This window comes from Lissotriton vulgaris, chromosome 10 (assembly GCF_964263255.1).
Source record: "Lissotriton vulgaris chromosome 10, aLisVul1.2, whole genome shotgun sequence".
In the NCBI taxonomy this organism is placed as follows: Eukaryota; Metazoa; Chordata; class Amphibia; order Caudata; family Salamandridae; genus Lissotriton; species Lissotriton vulgaris.
In genome coordinates, this window is record NC_141698.1 from 50,668,262 (window position 1) to 50,687,562 (window position 19,301).

General features: G+C 43.1%; 2 protein-coding genes across 2 annotated transcripts in view; one reads left to right on the forward strand and one right to left on the reverse strand.

Annotated features, from left to right (window-relative positions):
• Positions 1–11,003, reverse strand: part of UXT (ubiquitously expressed prefoldin like chaperone) — a 38,340-nt gene extending 27,337 nt beyond the window's left edge. Inside the window, exon 1 of the mRNA XM_086940433.1 lies at positions 10,867–11,003. The gene's annotated coding sequence lies outside the window, so the exon portion shown is untranslated. The remainder of the gene's footprint in view (positions 1–10,866) is intronic.
• A 332-nt stretch (positions 11,004–11,335) lies between these two features.
• The window catches only part of LOC147684592 (ER membrane protein complex subunit 3-like), a 45,220-nt gene continuing 37,254 nt past the window's right edge, over positions 11,336–19,301 (forward strand). Inside the window, exon 1 of the mRNA XM_086940432.1 lies at positions 11,336–11,490. Coding sequence (XP_086796558.1) covers positions 11,336–11,490 — 155 coding nt within the window. The remainder of the gene's footprint in view (positions 11,491–19,301) is intronic.

Genomic DNA, 19,301 nt, shown 5'->3' on the forward strand with positions numbered 1-19,301 from the left:
ATGACATTTTATTCCACCCTATGAAAGTGCCGACGCGTTTTGAGGTCAGGTACAGTGTCGCTGATCCCTCATCAGGGCTGTTTTATTCTTTGTATCTGTAAGATGCTAAGAAAATATTTCACTCATCACTCTCAAAACCGATCTTCTTTTAAGGCAAGAAAGAAAATTGCTGCATACCAAACTTGGTTGTAAGTGGAGCAGGGCATTAAGGCGTAAAGGATTTCAAACCAAATATTTCTAAACGCGGCCAGGCAGGACAACCTACAAGAAATTTTAAGAAATGTTTGCATTGGTGAATCTAACCAGCTCGTGGTTTCATTACTAAGGCGTCACCCAGTGCTACATAAAGCATACCTTGCTATTGTCGACTGCCGCCAACCGGCGTTCTTATATATAATCCACCACCATGAAGGTAGGCTCCTAAAACAATAGTGACAAATGTTTTAGTGGTGGGGCTGTTGATTGCAATGTTCGCATAGTGCATGCATTATTAAAATACCATGAAAGGCAGGAATCATTTTGCCTACCTTAATGGTGTATTTCTATTCCCTTTTTAATTTTTGGAAATGTGCTCTCAATTTGCCGTCCTGTGTTAGCGAAAAAACGAAAAAGCGAGTATAAGCGCTTGTAGCCAAAGTATGACCATTCAAACAGATTATAAGCGTGAAATAGACAGGAAACATGTCCTGGCATTTACCTGCTCGAAAATACCAGCACGCCGCTGGTGTGATTAAAGTTTTCTCACAAGAGATGGCCGCCCAAGCACTTCATTTATTTAAAGCCCACTTCCAAAAAAGGCATGATGGGACTTGTAGTGTCCTCATAATTGCGCTACGAGAAAATTATGTTAAGTGTGGGAAGCGCATGTAAAATCAGGGCGCGCCTGTTACATGGTGTCATTGTCAATGAATGGAGGCAGAAAATCTATTTTTTAACTATTTTGGTAAAGCGCTGGGTTTGAACTAAAAAAACGTTACAACTTTATTGGCAACTCTATCTGAACACTAATGTTAAAACGGGCATTTCATTTAAATTTGATAAATGCGGATTTAAATTGCATTTATTCCACGAGTACGGCGAGCACATTGAGTGTCATTATTGTGATCGTGTATTGCATGCACCCTAAAAAAAAAAAAAACTTTAGTAACAGAGCATGTGGAGAGTCTGTAGGTGACGCTGCACCCATTATTAAGATTGCATATATCTACCTGCCAGGCAATGGCCACGCTTATTCTTTATACACAAGATGTGTTCGTGAAAAGAGGACGTAAGGCTACAGATTATGTCCAGGGATGTCTGACAGATGCCAGTCCGCTATGCTGTGTATCTATGCCAGTTATATATGGGCTATCTCGGACAAGCTGTTAAGGCCTGTTTGAGTGCTATCGTATTTCAAAATGAGATAAGCCTCTTTCTGCAGCAAGGCACGTTCAATATCGTGGCATTTTGTCATTGAATTCACAGTGAATAACACCGATCATTTAAATTCATGTTCATTATGGCCTTTATCACAGCGGAGCGGTCATTATTTTTTTCTTTATGCGTGATCGATGCTGGGTGATCCTTTGGTTGACTTGTTGGCTAGTCTTGCCTATGTAGATTAGTGCAAAAAAACACAGTTGATGGACAGAATGCAGAACAATGTCTTACATTCACCCCAGTACAAAGATCTGGGCCTAAATCCATCGTTTTTTTGCACTCCACACCACCCTAGGTCAGACAATGGCTATATGCAAATCAGCCTCGACCCTGTGCCTCATGGGAACAGTCCAGCCTGAACTACCAAGCCATGTCTTATTCTGCATTCTGTCCATCAACTGTGTTTTTTGCAATTTTCACCCCAAGTGTACTGGGCATACTCAGATGTGAGTCCCAGGCTCTCCACATGACTGGAGTCAAGCTATCTAGGCTGAAGAAGGCTGATAGCCAGAAACCGGTCCTTGGATGCTTAATTCCGGTCTAGGAAAGACATGGCTTGGTAGTTTGGGCTGGACTGTTCCCATGAGGCACAGGGTCAAGGCTGATTTGTATATGGCCAGTGTCTGACCTAGAGTGGTGTGGAGTGCAAAAAAACGATGGATTTAGGCCCAGATATTTGTACTGGGGTGAATGTAAGAGATTGTTCTGCATTCTGTCCATCAACTGTGTTCTTTGCAATTTTCACCCCGAGTGTACTGGGTATGGCACTTTCATAGGGTGGAATAAAATGTAATCTCTACGATACTAAGACCAGCTGGTCCAGTATTGATTTGATTAAGAGCCATTCATTTGCTTATAATTCCCCCTTGATTGGTTTTTCCTATTTTTCCCATTTTTTGATTGTAATGTTTGTTCTAATGTTGTTTGTGATGTATTCTTAGTTTTTTGTAATGTTTGATGCAAGAAATTTTCTTTTTGTACTGTGTAAAGAATCTGTTTTTAATGTATGTACAAAGTATATATAGGTGTGTAAATATTTAATGTATTGTTGTTTTCTGTCATGTAGCTTGTCATAACTTGAAAAAGATAAAAAACATTGACACTGAGTAGGATGTCGAGGAGGATCACAATAAATTGATCTTTTCCCTCCTAATAAGCTTGTAGAGATTTTGTGGTTGGGGCAATTTGTGTTATAAATGCATAAAGTCTGCATCATCCTGTCCGCACCGGTCACAACACGCCGTTTCACACAGTCCATACCTATACAATCGTGCCGGGGTGCAATACACCTGATGTATATACTAGAAATTAATAATCTTAAGATTGCCATTCATACAGAGTTTTCCAGTCAGAGCTGGTCCTGTCAAAGTTGTAATGTATGGATTTTAACATTGACATGCTAGCACAAACTGACTAATATTTAAAGCAGAATGGGTGTCACGATTGGTCTCAGGCAAACTTACACAGGCGTGTACCTTACTATCAGACAGTTGTTCAGGTCGGTTAACTATTAATGGGCAATGTTTTCTTAACTCTCACCATATGTATGCATGCAGTACCTGTATGGCACGAACACAGGACAATAGGGAACTGACAAAACTAACAAAACTCACCCACGGAGAATTCCTCGAATGTCAACAGTTAGCTTTGCAATGTTATTCATGTATGACCTTTCCCCCAGATTCCTACAACCAGCAGGTTGGGTGTGGTAGTCGCCGCTGTTGCCTGCGGTGCAACATGAGACCTCATTAGATAATGATTTTGGAGATGCCCGACTGGAAAGAGACCTACGTGGTTCGCAATGTACGGCACGCAGTAAAGTGACGGAAAAAGGTGATCAAGAGTATTTCGGACAGCAGCATCTGCCTCAGAACAGCCCCAGGGCATATGACAGAACGTCGATAACTTTATCTACACACCCAATGTCCAATAAATTAACTGCATGCATGTGGCGGTTAGAGTGCACACGCTGAAACAAAACAAAAAATTCAACTGTCATCAAACTAACGAGATGTATAGAATAAAAACAACACAACACTGTAAAAGTTGCCAAAGTGAAATAATTGTGTCGAACAGATGCAGTGCCAGGGCTAAATGCGAGCCTTGGAGCTCACACGTTCCGAGCTTCGTGTAATAAAATGAAAATGGGACAGGCGGCTCAGGGAAAGAAAGAGATTGACCGCAGCCCCGATTTTATGGTGCAAAATAAGTAAGTGGCTGAGGGAACGGCAGAGACGCACATGCAACCTGGACCACCATCCACTGTTCTAAAAACTGAAGGGACTGCTGTGGGAGAGACATAGTGAGCAAGACCAGTCAAAAAGTGATGGGCACAACAGTGAAAAGAGTTCCGCCAAAAGAACAGAAGAGCAATGCAAGTGCAATAAAACAGTGCTTGGCCGGTTCTCCTACAAGGAAAAACAGATATCACGTATCGCTATCTGACAAGAAAGTAGAGGACAAATGAAAAACAAACAACTCCAGCTGAGAAAAAAGTAGGCTCCATGGTAAATGTACCCACTTCATTTAAACCAACTAAACTACCAACTAAATCAACAACAAGAACAAAAAAAGGAAAGCAAGGCGAGAAACAAACCACAGAGCAAGGAATCAAAGTGTTTCCAATATTTAGTTTAACTAGAGAAATAGACTCCACACTAAACACCACAAGTTCCTCAAAGGGAATAATAGATATGTCAACTGAGGGCCCAAAAGAGTGTTCTTGAGCAACATCAGCAAGGAAGGATCATTTCCCAAAGAAACAAAGAAACTTTAACGTCAGCAGTACAGTAGAGTCCAGGCAAAGTGGAAAGAAAAGAGCAGTAGGGACCAGGATGGGTACAGAACTTGTAATTCGGAAAAAGTCAACAGCAAGCCTGCAAAGGAGCCTCCAAAAAGAGAACGACGACAATCCAAAAAGGTAACACAGGCAATCATCAATGAAGTGAACATCACGGTGGCACGCAATCATCTGGGAAAAAGCAACAAGAGAATAAACAAGGGCCTGAAAAACTCCTACATCACAGGCGCATCAACACATCGTTAAACAGGTGAAGCAGAAAAAAGAGACACAAGGAACGTCAACTGGAAATGACGGATTAAAACTACCACAAAGTAAGAAACAAATGAAGGAACTAGGGAATAACGACTGGAGCCAGTTGGTACGAACAGGGCATAAACAAGAGGTCAATGTAAATAACAAACAAAGCCTTGAAGACCGTGTAGAGAAAACTCCACGAGGCAAGGACAGTAAGACCCCTCCAATACAGAACACTAAGAGCTTACTACCTAGCCCGGCAACAAAGACTGCCTCACCATACGGAAAGCCTTAGAGTCAGTGTAAATAATAAGGTGGAAGCCGCCCCCTTGGAAAGTGGGCAAGTGACCTGGCCAAGGGCCGTAATTTCTACAATGGAACTGGTTCCCAAAGACAGGACCTCAGCGTAACTGAGAAAAAGACCAGCTTGACAAGCAGGTCACCACTAACAATTACGCTACAAGATGTTGAAAAGAGTGACAATCCGAACAGCGACAATCGTAGAATACAAAGATCTTCCTTGGTGGTCACCGCCCAACAAGTCAATAACAGCAGCTCCCCAAGGATGTACGGTCAACAATCACAACAACTACTATTAACACCAGAGTATGAGTCCCAGCGGTGGCATGACACCCTAAACAGGGGCAACATACTCAAACTGACGGCAACCATCCCAGGGCTAAAACATCTGAATTCAGCCCATCTACTTTCCGTGGAATTTCGCCAGGCAGTACACGCAACTCCAACAAACAAACCCTCACAACATGGCAAACGGAGGAGGTCGTCCAGCTAATCATGTCCTTTAAACATCAAATTGACACATGGGCCATAAGGCTTTCAAAGCCAGTCAAATGTAGTTACCCAGGTCCATTAAGGGAAAAATCCTCTGAGAAGATAATCCTTGGGCACAGCCTGGCGACAACGGCACAGGCTTATTTAGTCCTCCGGAATGCCAGGGGGCTTAGTACACGAACAGCAATCTGCAGCACGGACAAGGCCAGGAAAGTAGTAACAACAGAACCCAACATGGACCACAGGAGCTGGCTTGCAGGCACACTCAACAGAGTGAAAACCAACTGACCCCGACATAAACAGACAAAGAACAACAGTTAAGACAGCCTCCATCTTATCTCATGGAACATAGTCGGTGCAAAGAAATGGCTAGAAGATGGCCGGCCCCTTTAAAACTGGGCGTCTTGTGACTTAATCGCCCTACAGGAGACTTGGGCGCTAGAGGAGCTTCTGCTTGTCGGATATTTATTTATTTATTTATTATTTATTTAGTAGTTTTGTATAGCGCTAGCTAGACCAGAAGGTATCAGAGCGCTTCACAACATGTAAATCGTATACAATAGTTAGCAAATGTTCAACTGTACAGAATAGGTCATCTAACTGATTGGTCCCAGGGGAATCTTGAGTTGAGACCGTGATGATCGTCTCGAAGTTTTAGGAAAAATTTGGAGAGACAATGGAGGTGGTCTGGGGTCTGTCAGTTCCCTCGAGCACGGTCGAGGAAGAGGCCTTTGAGTAATCTCTTGAATTTAGAGAATGAGGGTATTGTTCTGATGTGGGGAGGAATGGAGTTCCAGATTTTCGGAGCGTTACCAGCAAAGGATTTGGCTAAGGTTCTGTGCTTGCGAGTTTTCATGGGGATGAGCAGTAGAGAGTGGGAGCTCCTGAGGTTCCTGGACTGGCCTGCCCTGGTGAGCTTGGCTGCCAGGTATTCTGGTTTGCCTGTGTGCAGGGCTTTGTGGGTTACGCAGGCTGTTCTGAAATTGGCTCGCAACTCCACTGGGAGCCATCTGAGTTCTTTAAGGGCTGGAGAGATGCGCTCAAATTTCTTAATTCCGGAGACCATTCTCGCTGCTGCGTTGAGTGTTGTCTTCAAGGGGGCAAGGTGGGATTTTGCTGTCCCTGTCAGGGTTGCGATCCCGTAGTCTATTCTGGACAGGACTAATGCTTAGGTGGCTTGCTGAAGGTCCTTGGGGGGGAGGAAGGGTTTTATTTTGTAAAGTAATTTTAGATTGAGAAAGGCACTTTTAGCAGATTTTGAGATGTGTTTCTTCATGTCCAGTTTTGGGTCTAGGGTGATTCCTAGAGATTTCACCGAGTCTGCCAGAGAGAGGTCGCCATTGAGGGCATCGAAGGCTTTGAGCCATTCTTTGATTTGAGGGTTATCATCTTTGTTAGAAACACACCAGCAGAAAAAAACAAGAAGTCTGGTCTTCCAAAAGGCGGGCTGGCAGTCTGTCTCGACTGAACTTTATATTAAATCTGAGCAAATAGCTCCTTACGGACCAAATATGCAACTAATAAAACTTTGTTTACTGGACAAAGAGGCAGCTGTATTATTAGTTAACATCTATGTTCATCCATCTGCGAAAGAGAAGAAAGCCCAGATTCAACTGCTAATAACCACAATCATTGACATACAAAACAGTAATCCAACCTGAGAAATTATAATATCAAGTGATTTTAATTCAAATTTCATCTATACGCTGGAAGATGACGAGAAATTATCTGCAGATAATGAGTTCTGGGAGGTACAACCCCAATACCAGCTTAAATCTGATTGTCCTGACCCAGGAGGACTACAGCTGGTGACAACTTTGGAATACATGGGCTTGAGAATAATAAATGGGAGACCTCGAGAGGATAACCCTCCAATGAATACCTATCTCGGAGGAAAAACGCAATCAAGCCTCGACCATACAGAACTATCTCTACTATTATTCCCCTTTCTCAAACGGTTCTTAAATGAATTCATTACTAAAAGTGACCATTCATACCAACATATTTACTTCAATTTAAAGCCTCTCGAGCATCAAACAGTGAGATAATTGCTGAAAGCACGCTTTCAACTGACTTGAAACGACTGAAATGGTCAACAAACATTGAAGAACTTCAAGCAACAGTACAGAGAATTAAAACGGAAAATAAAATGAGCGAATGCAACAATATACAAGAGTGGGAAAGTTTCACGAACAGATTACCAACAATTATGTCTGTCAAACCCCAACAAGCCTCGGAATCAAAATACACAGGGTTAACATCAATTGAACTTGTCAAACTTAAGCGAGAAATAAGGAAATTAGGAAGGAGACTAAAAAGAACCGAGAAGTCTTCCCTAGATTGGGAATTAATAGGGAAACTCAAGAAAAAGTACAAAAAGATGCCGAGGGAAGACAAAAGAAGACGTGAAGACAATTTTTTGGCTAAATTATTACATACTGCGAAGAAAATCAACTCAAGTGCATTTTTGAGAAAAACAAATGGTCTAAAGCGGCCTGCTAACTCAATTACCTCAAGCGTACAAGAAAATGAGTGGGTTACATTAATAAAGAGATATTGAACCATCGAACCACCCCGCATGGAGAGAGAGGTAGCAGGCAATTACTGTGGAGCAAGAGGTACAATTGAGCCACGAAAGGAGGGTCTTACTAAACAAAAACAGCACCCAAACTTGCCAACATCCCGAATTGCAAAACACAGATAAAGCACAACGGAAAGAAGCTGGTGACTTAAGATCCACCTTTGAAAACTCGAGCTTCTGTAACAAAGACATTAAAAGAATAATCCTGAAGATTGGTGGTTATGGAGCCTCCGGACCAAATGGCATCCCTCCAATAATCTTTAAATCAGAATCAGCCCCAGACTTCTACAGCGGAAGACTAAAAAACTTGTAGGGGGAAGTAGATAGAGAAAGGCAAATTCCGACAAGCTGGCAAGGATCAGTATTCACTCTGATTTTCAAAGGAGGCGACAGAACCTTCCTGTCCAATTACAGGTTGATAGTCCTTCTGGACGTAGACGCAAAGTATTGCGCCTCACTATTATTGGAAGATCTGATCATCTGGGCTGATAAAACAAAACGGATACCATTTAACCAAACAGGGTTCCGAAAAGGTTGTGGGACGATGACAAACATCCTATCGCTCTAGCAGCTTGCCGACAAATATATTCGAAGGAAACAGCAGCTACACCTTAGTTTTATTGACCTAAAGGCAGCTTTTGATAGCGTGGATGTCATCTTTTATGGAGAAAACTGCGTACATGGAACATCCCTGAAAAACATCTCAGAGGAATTTTGCTGCTATATTCCAATACACGAGAGTAAAACTTAAGAAGGTTTGAGGCTGTCCAGAAAGGTTGTAACAACTAAAGGACTGAAACAAGGCTGTGCCCTGGCCCGCATCTTTTTAACCTCTACATGGCAGAGCTGGCCCCAAAACTCAATAAGATCATATCTCATCCACCCAAACTAGGTAATTCTTCACTATCTCACTTATCATATGCAGATGACGTTGTTTTGATGAGCCTAACTGAGATCGGCCTACAAAGAGCACTTAAAGGAACGCTGGAATATATAGCCAACTTTAATTTAGAGATAAACATCGAAAAAAGAAAAACAATGCTGATCAGTAGACATCAGCAGGCAAAACAGCAATTCCAATTAGAGGGCAAACAATTAGAAGCAGTATCCAAATAGAAGTATCAGGGCTTCTATATTGACAACAGGCACAATCATCGGGACCAAAAAGCATGACTCAGAGGACAAACGCCCTATCATTTGCATTCAGGTCGTTAGCGAAAAAACTGAAGGGGCCATAATTTAAACCCCTATTAGCAGTAATAAAAGCCAAGTTGTTACCAACATTAACATATGGCAGTACGGCATTGTACGGGAAAGACGCTGACCTACTAAAGTCTCAAGTTTCAATTTATAAAAGAGTCTTTCAAATTCATCAGTCCGCCTCCGCAGCACAGGTAAGACTAGAATTTGGGGTAACCAATGAAACACTTGGGAGAATGTATGCAACCGTTAAGCAATGGTATACCCTTAAGCAAAAAGCGGCAGAATTGGAACTGAACAAGCCTTTTTGGGACGAATTAGGGAACGTTGAAAAATCCCCATACAATCAATATCTAAAAAAAGCACTACTAGAAACCTGCACAGGTGGGCTTTGGAAAACCAATTTGTCCTACTCATCCTTAAGCAAGCCATAAATAAATTAGCTAAATTTCACTCCTAGCTGGTCGATAAAAACATCCTCAGTAAGAGAAACATGCTTGGATGGTAATTACTAATTATAAGACACTTACCCCAGCACCATACCTAAACATCACATTCTCGGTCTACAAAAAATTGCAGCTAATGGCTTTGCGTCTAGGCAATCTGCTGTCTACTGCATCTACAGCCAACATGGATCCACAAAGGGCCGAAAGAATGCATGCTATGTGGAAGCAGTCAATAGGATTTTGTTCACCTGGTGTGCACATGCCCCAAATTATCACAAGCGCTAATCTCTCTATTAAAACAAGCCATGAATACCAGAGGCATTAGGACTTGTAGATTTGCAATTATAAGGGCGTTGGAAACTACAGACGTAACACTGAAATGTAAAACTAATACATTTCCTTTCCGTACATACGCAAGCATTAAAAAAAATATAGATATGCACCTGTCTCTGGGATACAATGGTGAATAAGACAAGAATGTTTAGAGAAATATTCACTCTTGCAAATCTCACTACGAGTTAATCAATGCTTTAGACTTATTAATAATGCACCCGGACAATATCTGTATTTTACTAAGAAACTAATTAACTGAATTATGATATTTTCATACAATTTTAAGTGCTATCAATTGCCAAACAAGATTTTTTTGAATGATTTTTTAGCCTTTATACAAAAACAAACTTTTTACTGAAGTTTTATAACAGAAATTGTATTGTACTGGTTTTAACTAACTGAAACAAACAATCTTGAACCTTGTATCGCTATCTAAACTAGTTATGCGGCAGCAAATAAGAGCCACACAGAACCAGTCAGGAGGCGGGAGTAAAGTCCTTTAATTGACCACAACATGTGTTGCTGCAGGCCAGGCAGCGCATGCGCTGTAGGCTCGACCTAAAAACAGCATGGGATTTGGTAATTCTGCCATTCACACAGAGAACCAAAATACTACTCACATTAGGAGCACAATATTTATAACACTCCCACTCATGCACTCGTACCATGCTACCCGCCTGATAATGCGCTTTAGCGATCCACAGAGGGGTATGAAACTATAAATTGCTACCATACAAGATTGGTATTCAAATAGCGTAGACATCACTGCTACTAACAGATCTGCTATCATGGGACGATTAAAAATGCTAGTGGGGTTGTATACTACGACTAAGGTCTTTACAACTGAGCAGGCAGTGGAAATTGTCATTAAAATGTGTGACACACGTGTACACTTCTCATAACATGAAAATGGGACACGGTTCTCTGTGAGCCACTTTTCCCCTCGGATCATGGTTACTCCCGTAAACCTAGAGCTGCCTAAAAGCATACTTATCGGAGCGCCACAAAATAAAAACAGTCTCTGTACTCAACACAATGATGCATGGAACTATATTTACCATCCGGGTGCGGAACCACTGCTCCTAACTCCCGGACGTGTTACGGATACTTCCGCCTTTAGAAGAAGAGCTTCCGGTTCAAGTTTATGACTTCCGGTGTACAGGACAGGTGTATTTGTGCTCTCCATGTGAGCAATGAGCTTCCATTTGAGGACTTTCGGAGGCTGAGAAAGACCCCGGAGTTCACCGCCTCCTGCCAGGTGCGCGGTAACGTCATATCCTGCAGCACTTCCGGTGAGCAGCCAGTCTGACGTCAAAGCGGACCGACTTTCTCGTGGGTGTTACGTCACAGGCTGGTGCAAAGGAATGTCAAAGGCGATGACGTCACCGTTTTAACTGCTCAAGTTTTGGACTTTTTGCGAGTCGTCTTGGGGACAGGGTTGCCGGCGGGGTCAAAGGGCAGTCGTAAAGTTTATAACTTCCAGTACTACTTTGGAGTCATCCGGCCGCAGTTGGGAGAGAGGGCATCATGGCGGCCGTGGAGCTGCTCCTGGACTCCTCTATCCGAATCTGGGTGGTGCTGCCTATAGTCGTTATCACCTTTTTTGTGGGACTTATCCGACACTACGTGACCCAGCTGCTGCACAGCGACAAGAAAGTGGAGCTGGAGGCAGTCTCTGACAGGTGAGGTCAAGCTTTAAGTTTACTCTTTCTCCTGGTCCGAAATCAATGTGCTCTCCGGTGGCCCTTCCACATTCTCAAGTCAACTATTTACCGATGGTCCCATCTCCTCGCTGTTAGCCACACGTGAATCCACTAAAACGCTATACTATGCCTGACTTTGCTCTACATCCCTTGGATTATGGGACGTGCATTGTATATTAGTTAGTACACTTTCTAGCCACTGCCTCTTCAAACGCAGTGCAACTGGTACCTTTCACCCCTGCACAGTGCCAAGTTTTTTTTTTTTACGTAACCTCGAATACGTGCCGATGCATGGTATTTATTTATTGCTGTTTAGCATTGCAATAGCCTTTTTAGGTTTAATTTTTCCGAAGTTAAATTGCACCAACAAAAAGAATTCGCAAAGCCAAAAGGCTTGACTATTTGCTTTGCCAATGCTTGCTTTAAATTCGCTTTTCCCGGAAGACTGATATTTAGCTGCAGAGCAGTGTCCGCACACGCTAGACTGCTCCCAGGCTGTTCTTCAGAAAAACAATTTCTAGCTAGTACGTCAAGAATTTTCATTTCTATTAAAGATTCGGAGCCGAGGCTTAGCCATCTCTTTCTTTATTGCAAAACATAGCAGCCAATGAACAGTTAACAAACAAAAACTACATTTCCCATAAAGCCCTTTTACCCGTCGCATGCACCAATCCTAATACCTTACTTATGTTCCATACGTTATCAGTTTGCATTTCTAACTCCTCTTTACACAAACCGAGAACATCACACCGAATCCATAAACTAATTCCACACCGAAACCCAAGTGTGGAAGAAGCAAGCGGTACTGTCGCGCATCTTCAGCGGCGTCGAAAGTCGCACGACTTAAACTTCAGTAGTTGAATAAGTTCTGGAGTAGTTTGTCGTTGGTTGAGAGAATGCTGCTTTGTTTTTCTTATGCCATGCCCACTTTGACTTTTCAGGAATCATTGATCACTCATTGCTGGCGACCATGTCTGATTTGAATCGCTCTTAGTAGGTGGGCAATCTCAGTAAGTCGAGCACAGCAGTTACATTCTCACGAGCCTTATCTGCTAATGTCTTATACTTTCTTTGAGTTCACTTGAACTTTCTGACCTGAGAACATGTATCTAAAGAATTCAATACAGTCTTTCAGAAATTCTCATTTTCTGGAGTAAGGTGAGACCATACTCAAATAGGCATTGCATTGTACCACTGCATTGAGGGTTGAAAGGCCTGACACTTAACATCTATTCTGGAAATTCTCCAAGCTACCAACTTCAGCCGAACCTTCAGCACTAAAGAATTGAGTTTACCTAGGGAATCAGTCAGTGGATATCAACATCATGGCAAACGAACTGGGCAGTCGCATGAGAGCTCCAGTAGAATTAGAAAAATCTAGATCACTGCTGTCCAAAAGAAACCTGGAATTCCAGTCCACAATTTAGTTGGCAGTCTCTGGTTGATGATCCATTCCGACTGCTGCCGTGAAGGCAAAAAATGCAAACATTTTTTGACAGATCAGTTAACATGTTTGACTTCATGCCCCCCCCCCAACTCGCCCGCCCTCTCACCACCCAAAAAAATCTTTTTCTTTACTTCATCAGTGTTATCCATTTTTAAGAGGGGGCAGCATTTCAACCCATCTTTCATTAGAGAGTTCACTGCTAAAGACCCTGCAAGCGGCTCTAGGCAGTTTATGTACATTTCCTATGAAGACCACTTATCCCCACACCTGGCACCCCAGCCTTTCCTGCTGTTAATTGAGTCTATCACCAGGTTCAGGAGAGAACCAAATATTGCCTGTCCATTCTTCCATGAGTGAGCCACCAATGCATCTCTTGTTTGGTGTCTTCGACAGGGGAACTGTCACCGTATGAGAGACCCTTGCAGAGGTGAGCTATTGCCATTCACTGAAGGTTCTCTGGTGGAGAGGGCCTGGAAAAAAATAAGCCCACATCGAAGCCGAGAGGAGGTCAACAATTCTCTCTATTTGTCACAACTAAGAGAGGCAGGCCTCTTGACATTATTTTCCTTAATTTCTTCTTTATATTATAAATCTTTGTATTGTGGAGTCAGAGGCCTCAATTACTTCATCTGGAAGCCAAAAAAAGTCAACAACTGGGCCAGGCACAACTGAGATCTGGACAGTGATATGGAAACCAGGATCCCGTAGAAGGTTGATAGTTACATTCACATGCTGAGAGAGGAAACCAATTGCGTGACTTCATGAGAATATAATCTTAAATAGACAATCAGTCAAATGCCTTGGTTCCTCAAATACTTTGCTGCTGACTTTGTTAGCTTTGTAAAGCTCCAAGGGGCGAAGGAGAGACTGAACAGGAGAGCTGTGAATTGGTACGTTCAATTTTGCCATTGAAACTGCTTGAAAATAGGTATGGTCAAATAAGCATCTTTAAATTTGAGACACATTAGCCATTCATTTGCCACAAGTCATTCCTTAGGAGGTGAATTGCATCCATCTTGAAATGTCGCTATTTCAACTAAGAATTGAACTCTGTTGAGTGTATGACCACCTTATGGCCTCCTGTTTTTTTTGTCTACATCAAGAATATTGCTGAGCAAACTAGTTGGATGCAGTATAGTCTCTTGGATTGTCTGTTCCAGAAGTTGGGAGAGGACAACTATTTGAGGGGCAGCAAGCGCGATCGGTCTCGGCAGACAAGATTACTGACAAGAAACAAAAAAAACTCCATCCGAAAACCTTGTTTTTTTTGTCTACATCAAGAATATTGCTGAGCAAACTAGTTGGATGCAGTATAGTCTCTTGGATTGTCTGTTCCAGAAGTTGGGAGAGGACAACTATTTGAGGGGCAGCAAGCGCGATCGGTCTCGGCAGACAAGATTACTGACAAGAAACAAAAAAAACTCCATCCGAAAACCTTGTGCTGTCTGCAAGACCCATGCATCTCATCAAATTTAGCCAGCTTTGTATAGAAAGAAATTCACATGACCCCCCTCAGCCCCTTTGCAATTGTGGAAGAATTCCCAATCTCTACTTCCTTTAGCAAAGCCTCCATTGTTTGGCTACTCTATAGTTCTTTCTAGGGAAACTGCCTTTGTTGCTTCTTCCCAGGGAAAGGATGAAATTGCCAAATCTTCTCTGGTCATCCCACCGAACTCAAAAACTACCGCCCCATCTCGCTTCTTCCATTCCCGGCCAAAGTCATCGAGAAAGCTGTCAACAACCAGCTTGCCGCCTTCCTCGAAGCCAACAATTCCCTCGACTCCTCACAATCTGGCTTCCGTGCCAAACACAGCACTGAGACCGCCCTCATCGCAGCAACAGACGACATTCGAACTCTACTGGACAATGGAGACACAGTCGCCCTCATCCTCCTCGACCTCTCTGCAGCCTTCGACACAGTCTGCCACAGCACCCTTTTACAGCGCCTCAGAAACATCGGAATCCAAGGAAAGGCACTGGAATGGATCACCTCGTTCCTCTCCGGAAGAACCCAGAGAGTCCGCCTCCCACCATTCAAGTCCGAGGCCTCTGAAATCATCTGCGGCGTACCACAAGGATCCTCACTCAGCCCCACCCTCTTCAACGTATACATGAGCCCCCTCGCGACCATCGCCCGCCAACACAACCTCAACATCATCTCTTACGCGGATGACACTCAACTGATCCTTTCTCTCACCAAGGACCCCAGCACTGCCAAAACTAACCTACACGAAGGAATGAAAGAAGTCGCCGAATGGATGAAACAAAGCCGTCTGAAACTGAACTCAGACAAAACAGAAGTCCTCATCTTAGGTACATCCCCCTCTGCATGGGACGACTCCTGGTGGCCGGAAGCCCTCGGAAACGCACCCATCCCGACAGACCACGCACGGAACCTTGGCGTCATCCTAGATTCTTCACTCTCAATGAACAGACAAGTCAGCGCTGTATCCTCTTCCTGCTTCAACATCCTTCGCATGCTCAGAAAAACATTTCGCTGGATCCCCACCGAAACAAGGAAAACAGTCACCCACGCTCTAGTCACGAGCCGACTGGACTACGGAAACACCCTCTACGCAGGTACCACCGCTAAACTCCAGAAGAAACTACAACGAATCCAAAACGCCTCAGCCAGGCTCATATTAGACATCCCACGCAACGAACACATCTCTGGCCACCTTAAAGACCTCCACTGGCTACCCGTCAATAAGAGGATTACTTTCCGACTGCTTACCCACGCACACAAATCACTCTACGACATCGGACCAGATTGCCTCAACTCTCGACTGTCCTTTTACACCCCCTCCCGCCAACTTCGCTCTTCCAGCCAAGCATTCGCCACTGTCCCTCGCATCAACAAAACCACCATGGGAGGCAGATCCTTCTCATACCTGGCTGCCAAAACATGGAACTCACTCCCCGCTTACCTTCGCCTCACCCAGAATCACCTAGCGTTCAGAAAGCAACTTAAAACGTGGATATTTGACAAATAATCCTCCTCCCCTCCCTAAGCGCCTTGAAACCCTCTGGGTATGTAGTGCGCTATATAAATTTTATGACTTGACTTGACTTGACTCTGAACCTGGCGATCGAGTCGTGGAACCCAGATCTTGTCAACTACACGACCATCAAACACGTGATAAAGAGGCAAGTGCGCGCATGTTCCCCGGAACTGGACTTGGAGTCCCTCAGGAAAAGAGCCTTCCATGAGTCTTTACGCTTGCCACACTCCGTGCACAACCCCCGAAACCACCTCACGCAGGCTGTGGGCCTCCCAGCCCTCCACAAAATCCTCGCCTACAGATTGCATCCCTTGCCGCTCAATGAACTATACCACCCGGAAAATGCAGGCATAGGAGTTCGGCATTGCAGACTCTGCAATTACAAACGAGAGTCACTGGCCCACTTACTGTTTTGCTGCCCCGCTCTACGCGCTCCCCGCACCCTCTACCTTAGGCCCATTCTTAGGGACGCTGGGACACGCACAGCCAAGGAAGCAATTCATTACCTATATACCCTGAGCGTAGTAAAACAGATGGCCTCATTCGGAAAATTTATACATCAGGCCCGGCTGGAGTTGATAGCCGCAAAGACCACGCAGGAATAGAGACCTTGCCATAGGACCCCCGGTGGCCCTTAAAGGCATTTGACCGTGTGTGCCCGTATGAACTTTGGGAACTTCTTATAAACGCTTGTCATCAAAAATGTTGTGGTTTTTCGTCCTTATGAACTTTGGGAACTTTTTTAACAAATGCCCGCTTACAGAAATTTTGTGGCTTTTTTTTTTTTTTTTTTTTTTTAACTTTCGTAATTTTATACCTGGTCGAATGTAATGGTTTTAAGTAACCACACAATAAAGATTCATTCATTCATTCATCATTCCTTCTTCTGGCGTTTGCATTAATGTGAAGACACTGATGTAGGGAATGGCCAGTTGAACCTCCCCTACTGCTGCAAGCCCTCTCAAAAGGCCTTGTTTGAAGACCTTATTTGTTGAAAGCTGCACTTCGTTCAATGCTGTAAACCTATTTACAAACTTTACCAGCTCTTTCAAAAAGAGCTCTCCAAACAGGATTCCCTCCGCACCGGGATCTCCTTGGGAGTACTCTAGGTCACCAAGTTTAGGATAAAGTCACTTAAGCCTTGATGGGCGCCGTTCTAAGGAAACAGAACAATTTGTATTGCCAAGCAGGGAGATGGCGCTCTGAGCCCATTCCGCCAGAACCTCTGCAAACGTTCCCATAACTGTGGACATTTTGGGTCAACCATCAGACTTACAGCTACCTCTCCAGACGAAAGTGGTCTCAGACATTTTTCTAATTATCTGTATTGAACCTCCTCTCTGGGGTCTTTTAGAGCAGAGATTGTCCTTACAGGTTTACATTTGGGGAGTGCGACCAATTCACGGATCTGGGCTGAACTAAGACTTCAGGAGAAAACCTCTCTAAAGGACATGCTTGGTTGCATCACCAGAATACTCGCCCATGTCACCTGACACCTTTTCTAAGGAAAGGACTTCTTATTCTGTCTTGTTGCTGGAGGGCACTGCCAGTAACTGCTGAATTCTTGATTGAACCCCAAACAATCTGAACCCTATATGAGAATCTCTTTCTCATCTGAGTGAACGTTAGCTTGGAGCTCAAGCTGAGCATTTTCCTCAACAATCAAGAACTGCCCCCATGAACTAATTTTATCTGGGTGCAACTCCTTGGAATTATAAATGAGTGAGTGAGGCATGCAGCCTGTCAAACGCTTCTGCATGCACCAAATGTTTGGACTTTTTTGAGGCCTTCGAGAGCACTGTGGCTTCCGGAACTTTAGCATAGATCCATCTCACCCACAGGTAGTGTCGGACCTAGATGGTCCTATAATGTACATAATTATATGATAGTAAGTGGATAACCTTTTGTTGGTCCTTAATGGGCTGTGGAGATGGCTCCGTGGATTGAGGCTAGAACTGAGGCATCCATGCAGGGCTCGAAAAATTATAAAAATGTTACTAGATCTGCAGGTCAAGTAACTTAAATAATCTACCTGACCTAACAATAATGTACTTGATCCGTAAACTGATCTCAAATTGTGTGACCATTGGCTAATATCATATTTCACACTTGCCTTTTTCTTTATTTACACATTCGAGTGCAACTTCAAATATGTAAGTTTAGCATTTTTGCTGAACAAAACCGTTTTGTTTTATTAAATAGAGTACATTTTTGCTCAATGTATAATAAAAATCTAGCCCACAAATAGGGTACGCATTGTCCCTGCCTTGTCTCTGTTTGCTATATATTTAAATTTGACAAGCATTTGTCTATAATCTGCAGCACATGTCCAGTTAATATTTATATCTACAGTCTGAATGTGAAAATGTTCTCTGTGCATGGCATCTAGCCACTGACTTCTCCAAACAGCCCTTGTATCGAACCACAGGTGGCTTTTTTTGCCCATAAAGTAGCATTGTCCCCAAATGTGGATTCATGGCCATAACACTCTACTTCACTTCACTTCTTGCTGCCCCCTTATGCACAATTATCACCATTTGGTTGTGTTCAGAGGTTCTAGAAGGGTCAGCAGAATGTTTTATTGTGTATATTGTGTTTTAATTATTGTAGTATGTTACAAAATCTTTGAAGTAAGTATATTTTAATATGTATATATTGTATGGCCTGTCTACGACACACAAAAACAATGCTAAGTACCATTCCAAGGTGACTGCTGTGTGCGATGTTTGCTGGGCAGCTAACTTGCAATGATATTGTGCATCGTTTATAATTATTTTACCACTCCAGGTTGACCACCCCTTTGCTGCTAAACCTAGTGACAATGTTGGAAATTGAAGCAATGATACACAATATCATACTAAGTTGTCCTTCTGCTACGAAGTGTAATGTTCATTTTATTGCAGCCACATTTGTGGCAGTATTTTTTCCTAATAATGTCCTTTTAATTTCTCCTGCTTGTGCTTGTTGAATTGGTGTGCACAGGTTTTACTGGGAAGGCAAGAATGCGTCAATTAGGGATGGAGTGGATGTGTGGTTGCAAGGAAGTGTTACAGTGCATGCCTGATGACCTATTGAGTACTTAAACACACTATTGACTGAGGAGCTTCTCTGATTTGAAAGCCTGACCTGTTTGCATTGCCACTGCTTTTACTGGGAGGGCTGTCGGAAGGTATACTATTTTATGAACTTAAATTCCCTTTGCTTGCAGATGTTTTTTTTTTTTGAGAGAGTGAACTAAATGTATTTTAGCCAAGAACTATGCTGTAATTACAAAGTATAATTGGTATTCCAGACTTCTGACAGTCTGGTAAGTCACATATCCCTGATCTCGACTTGTTTTC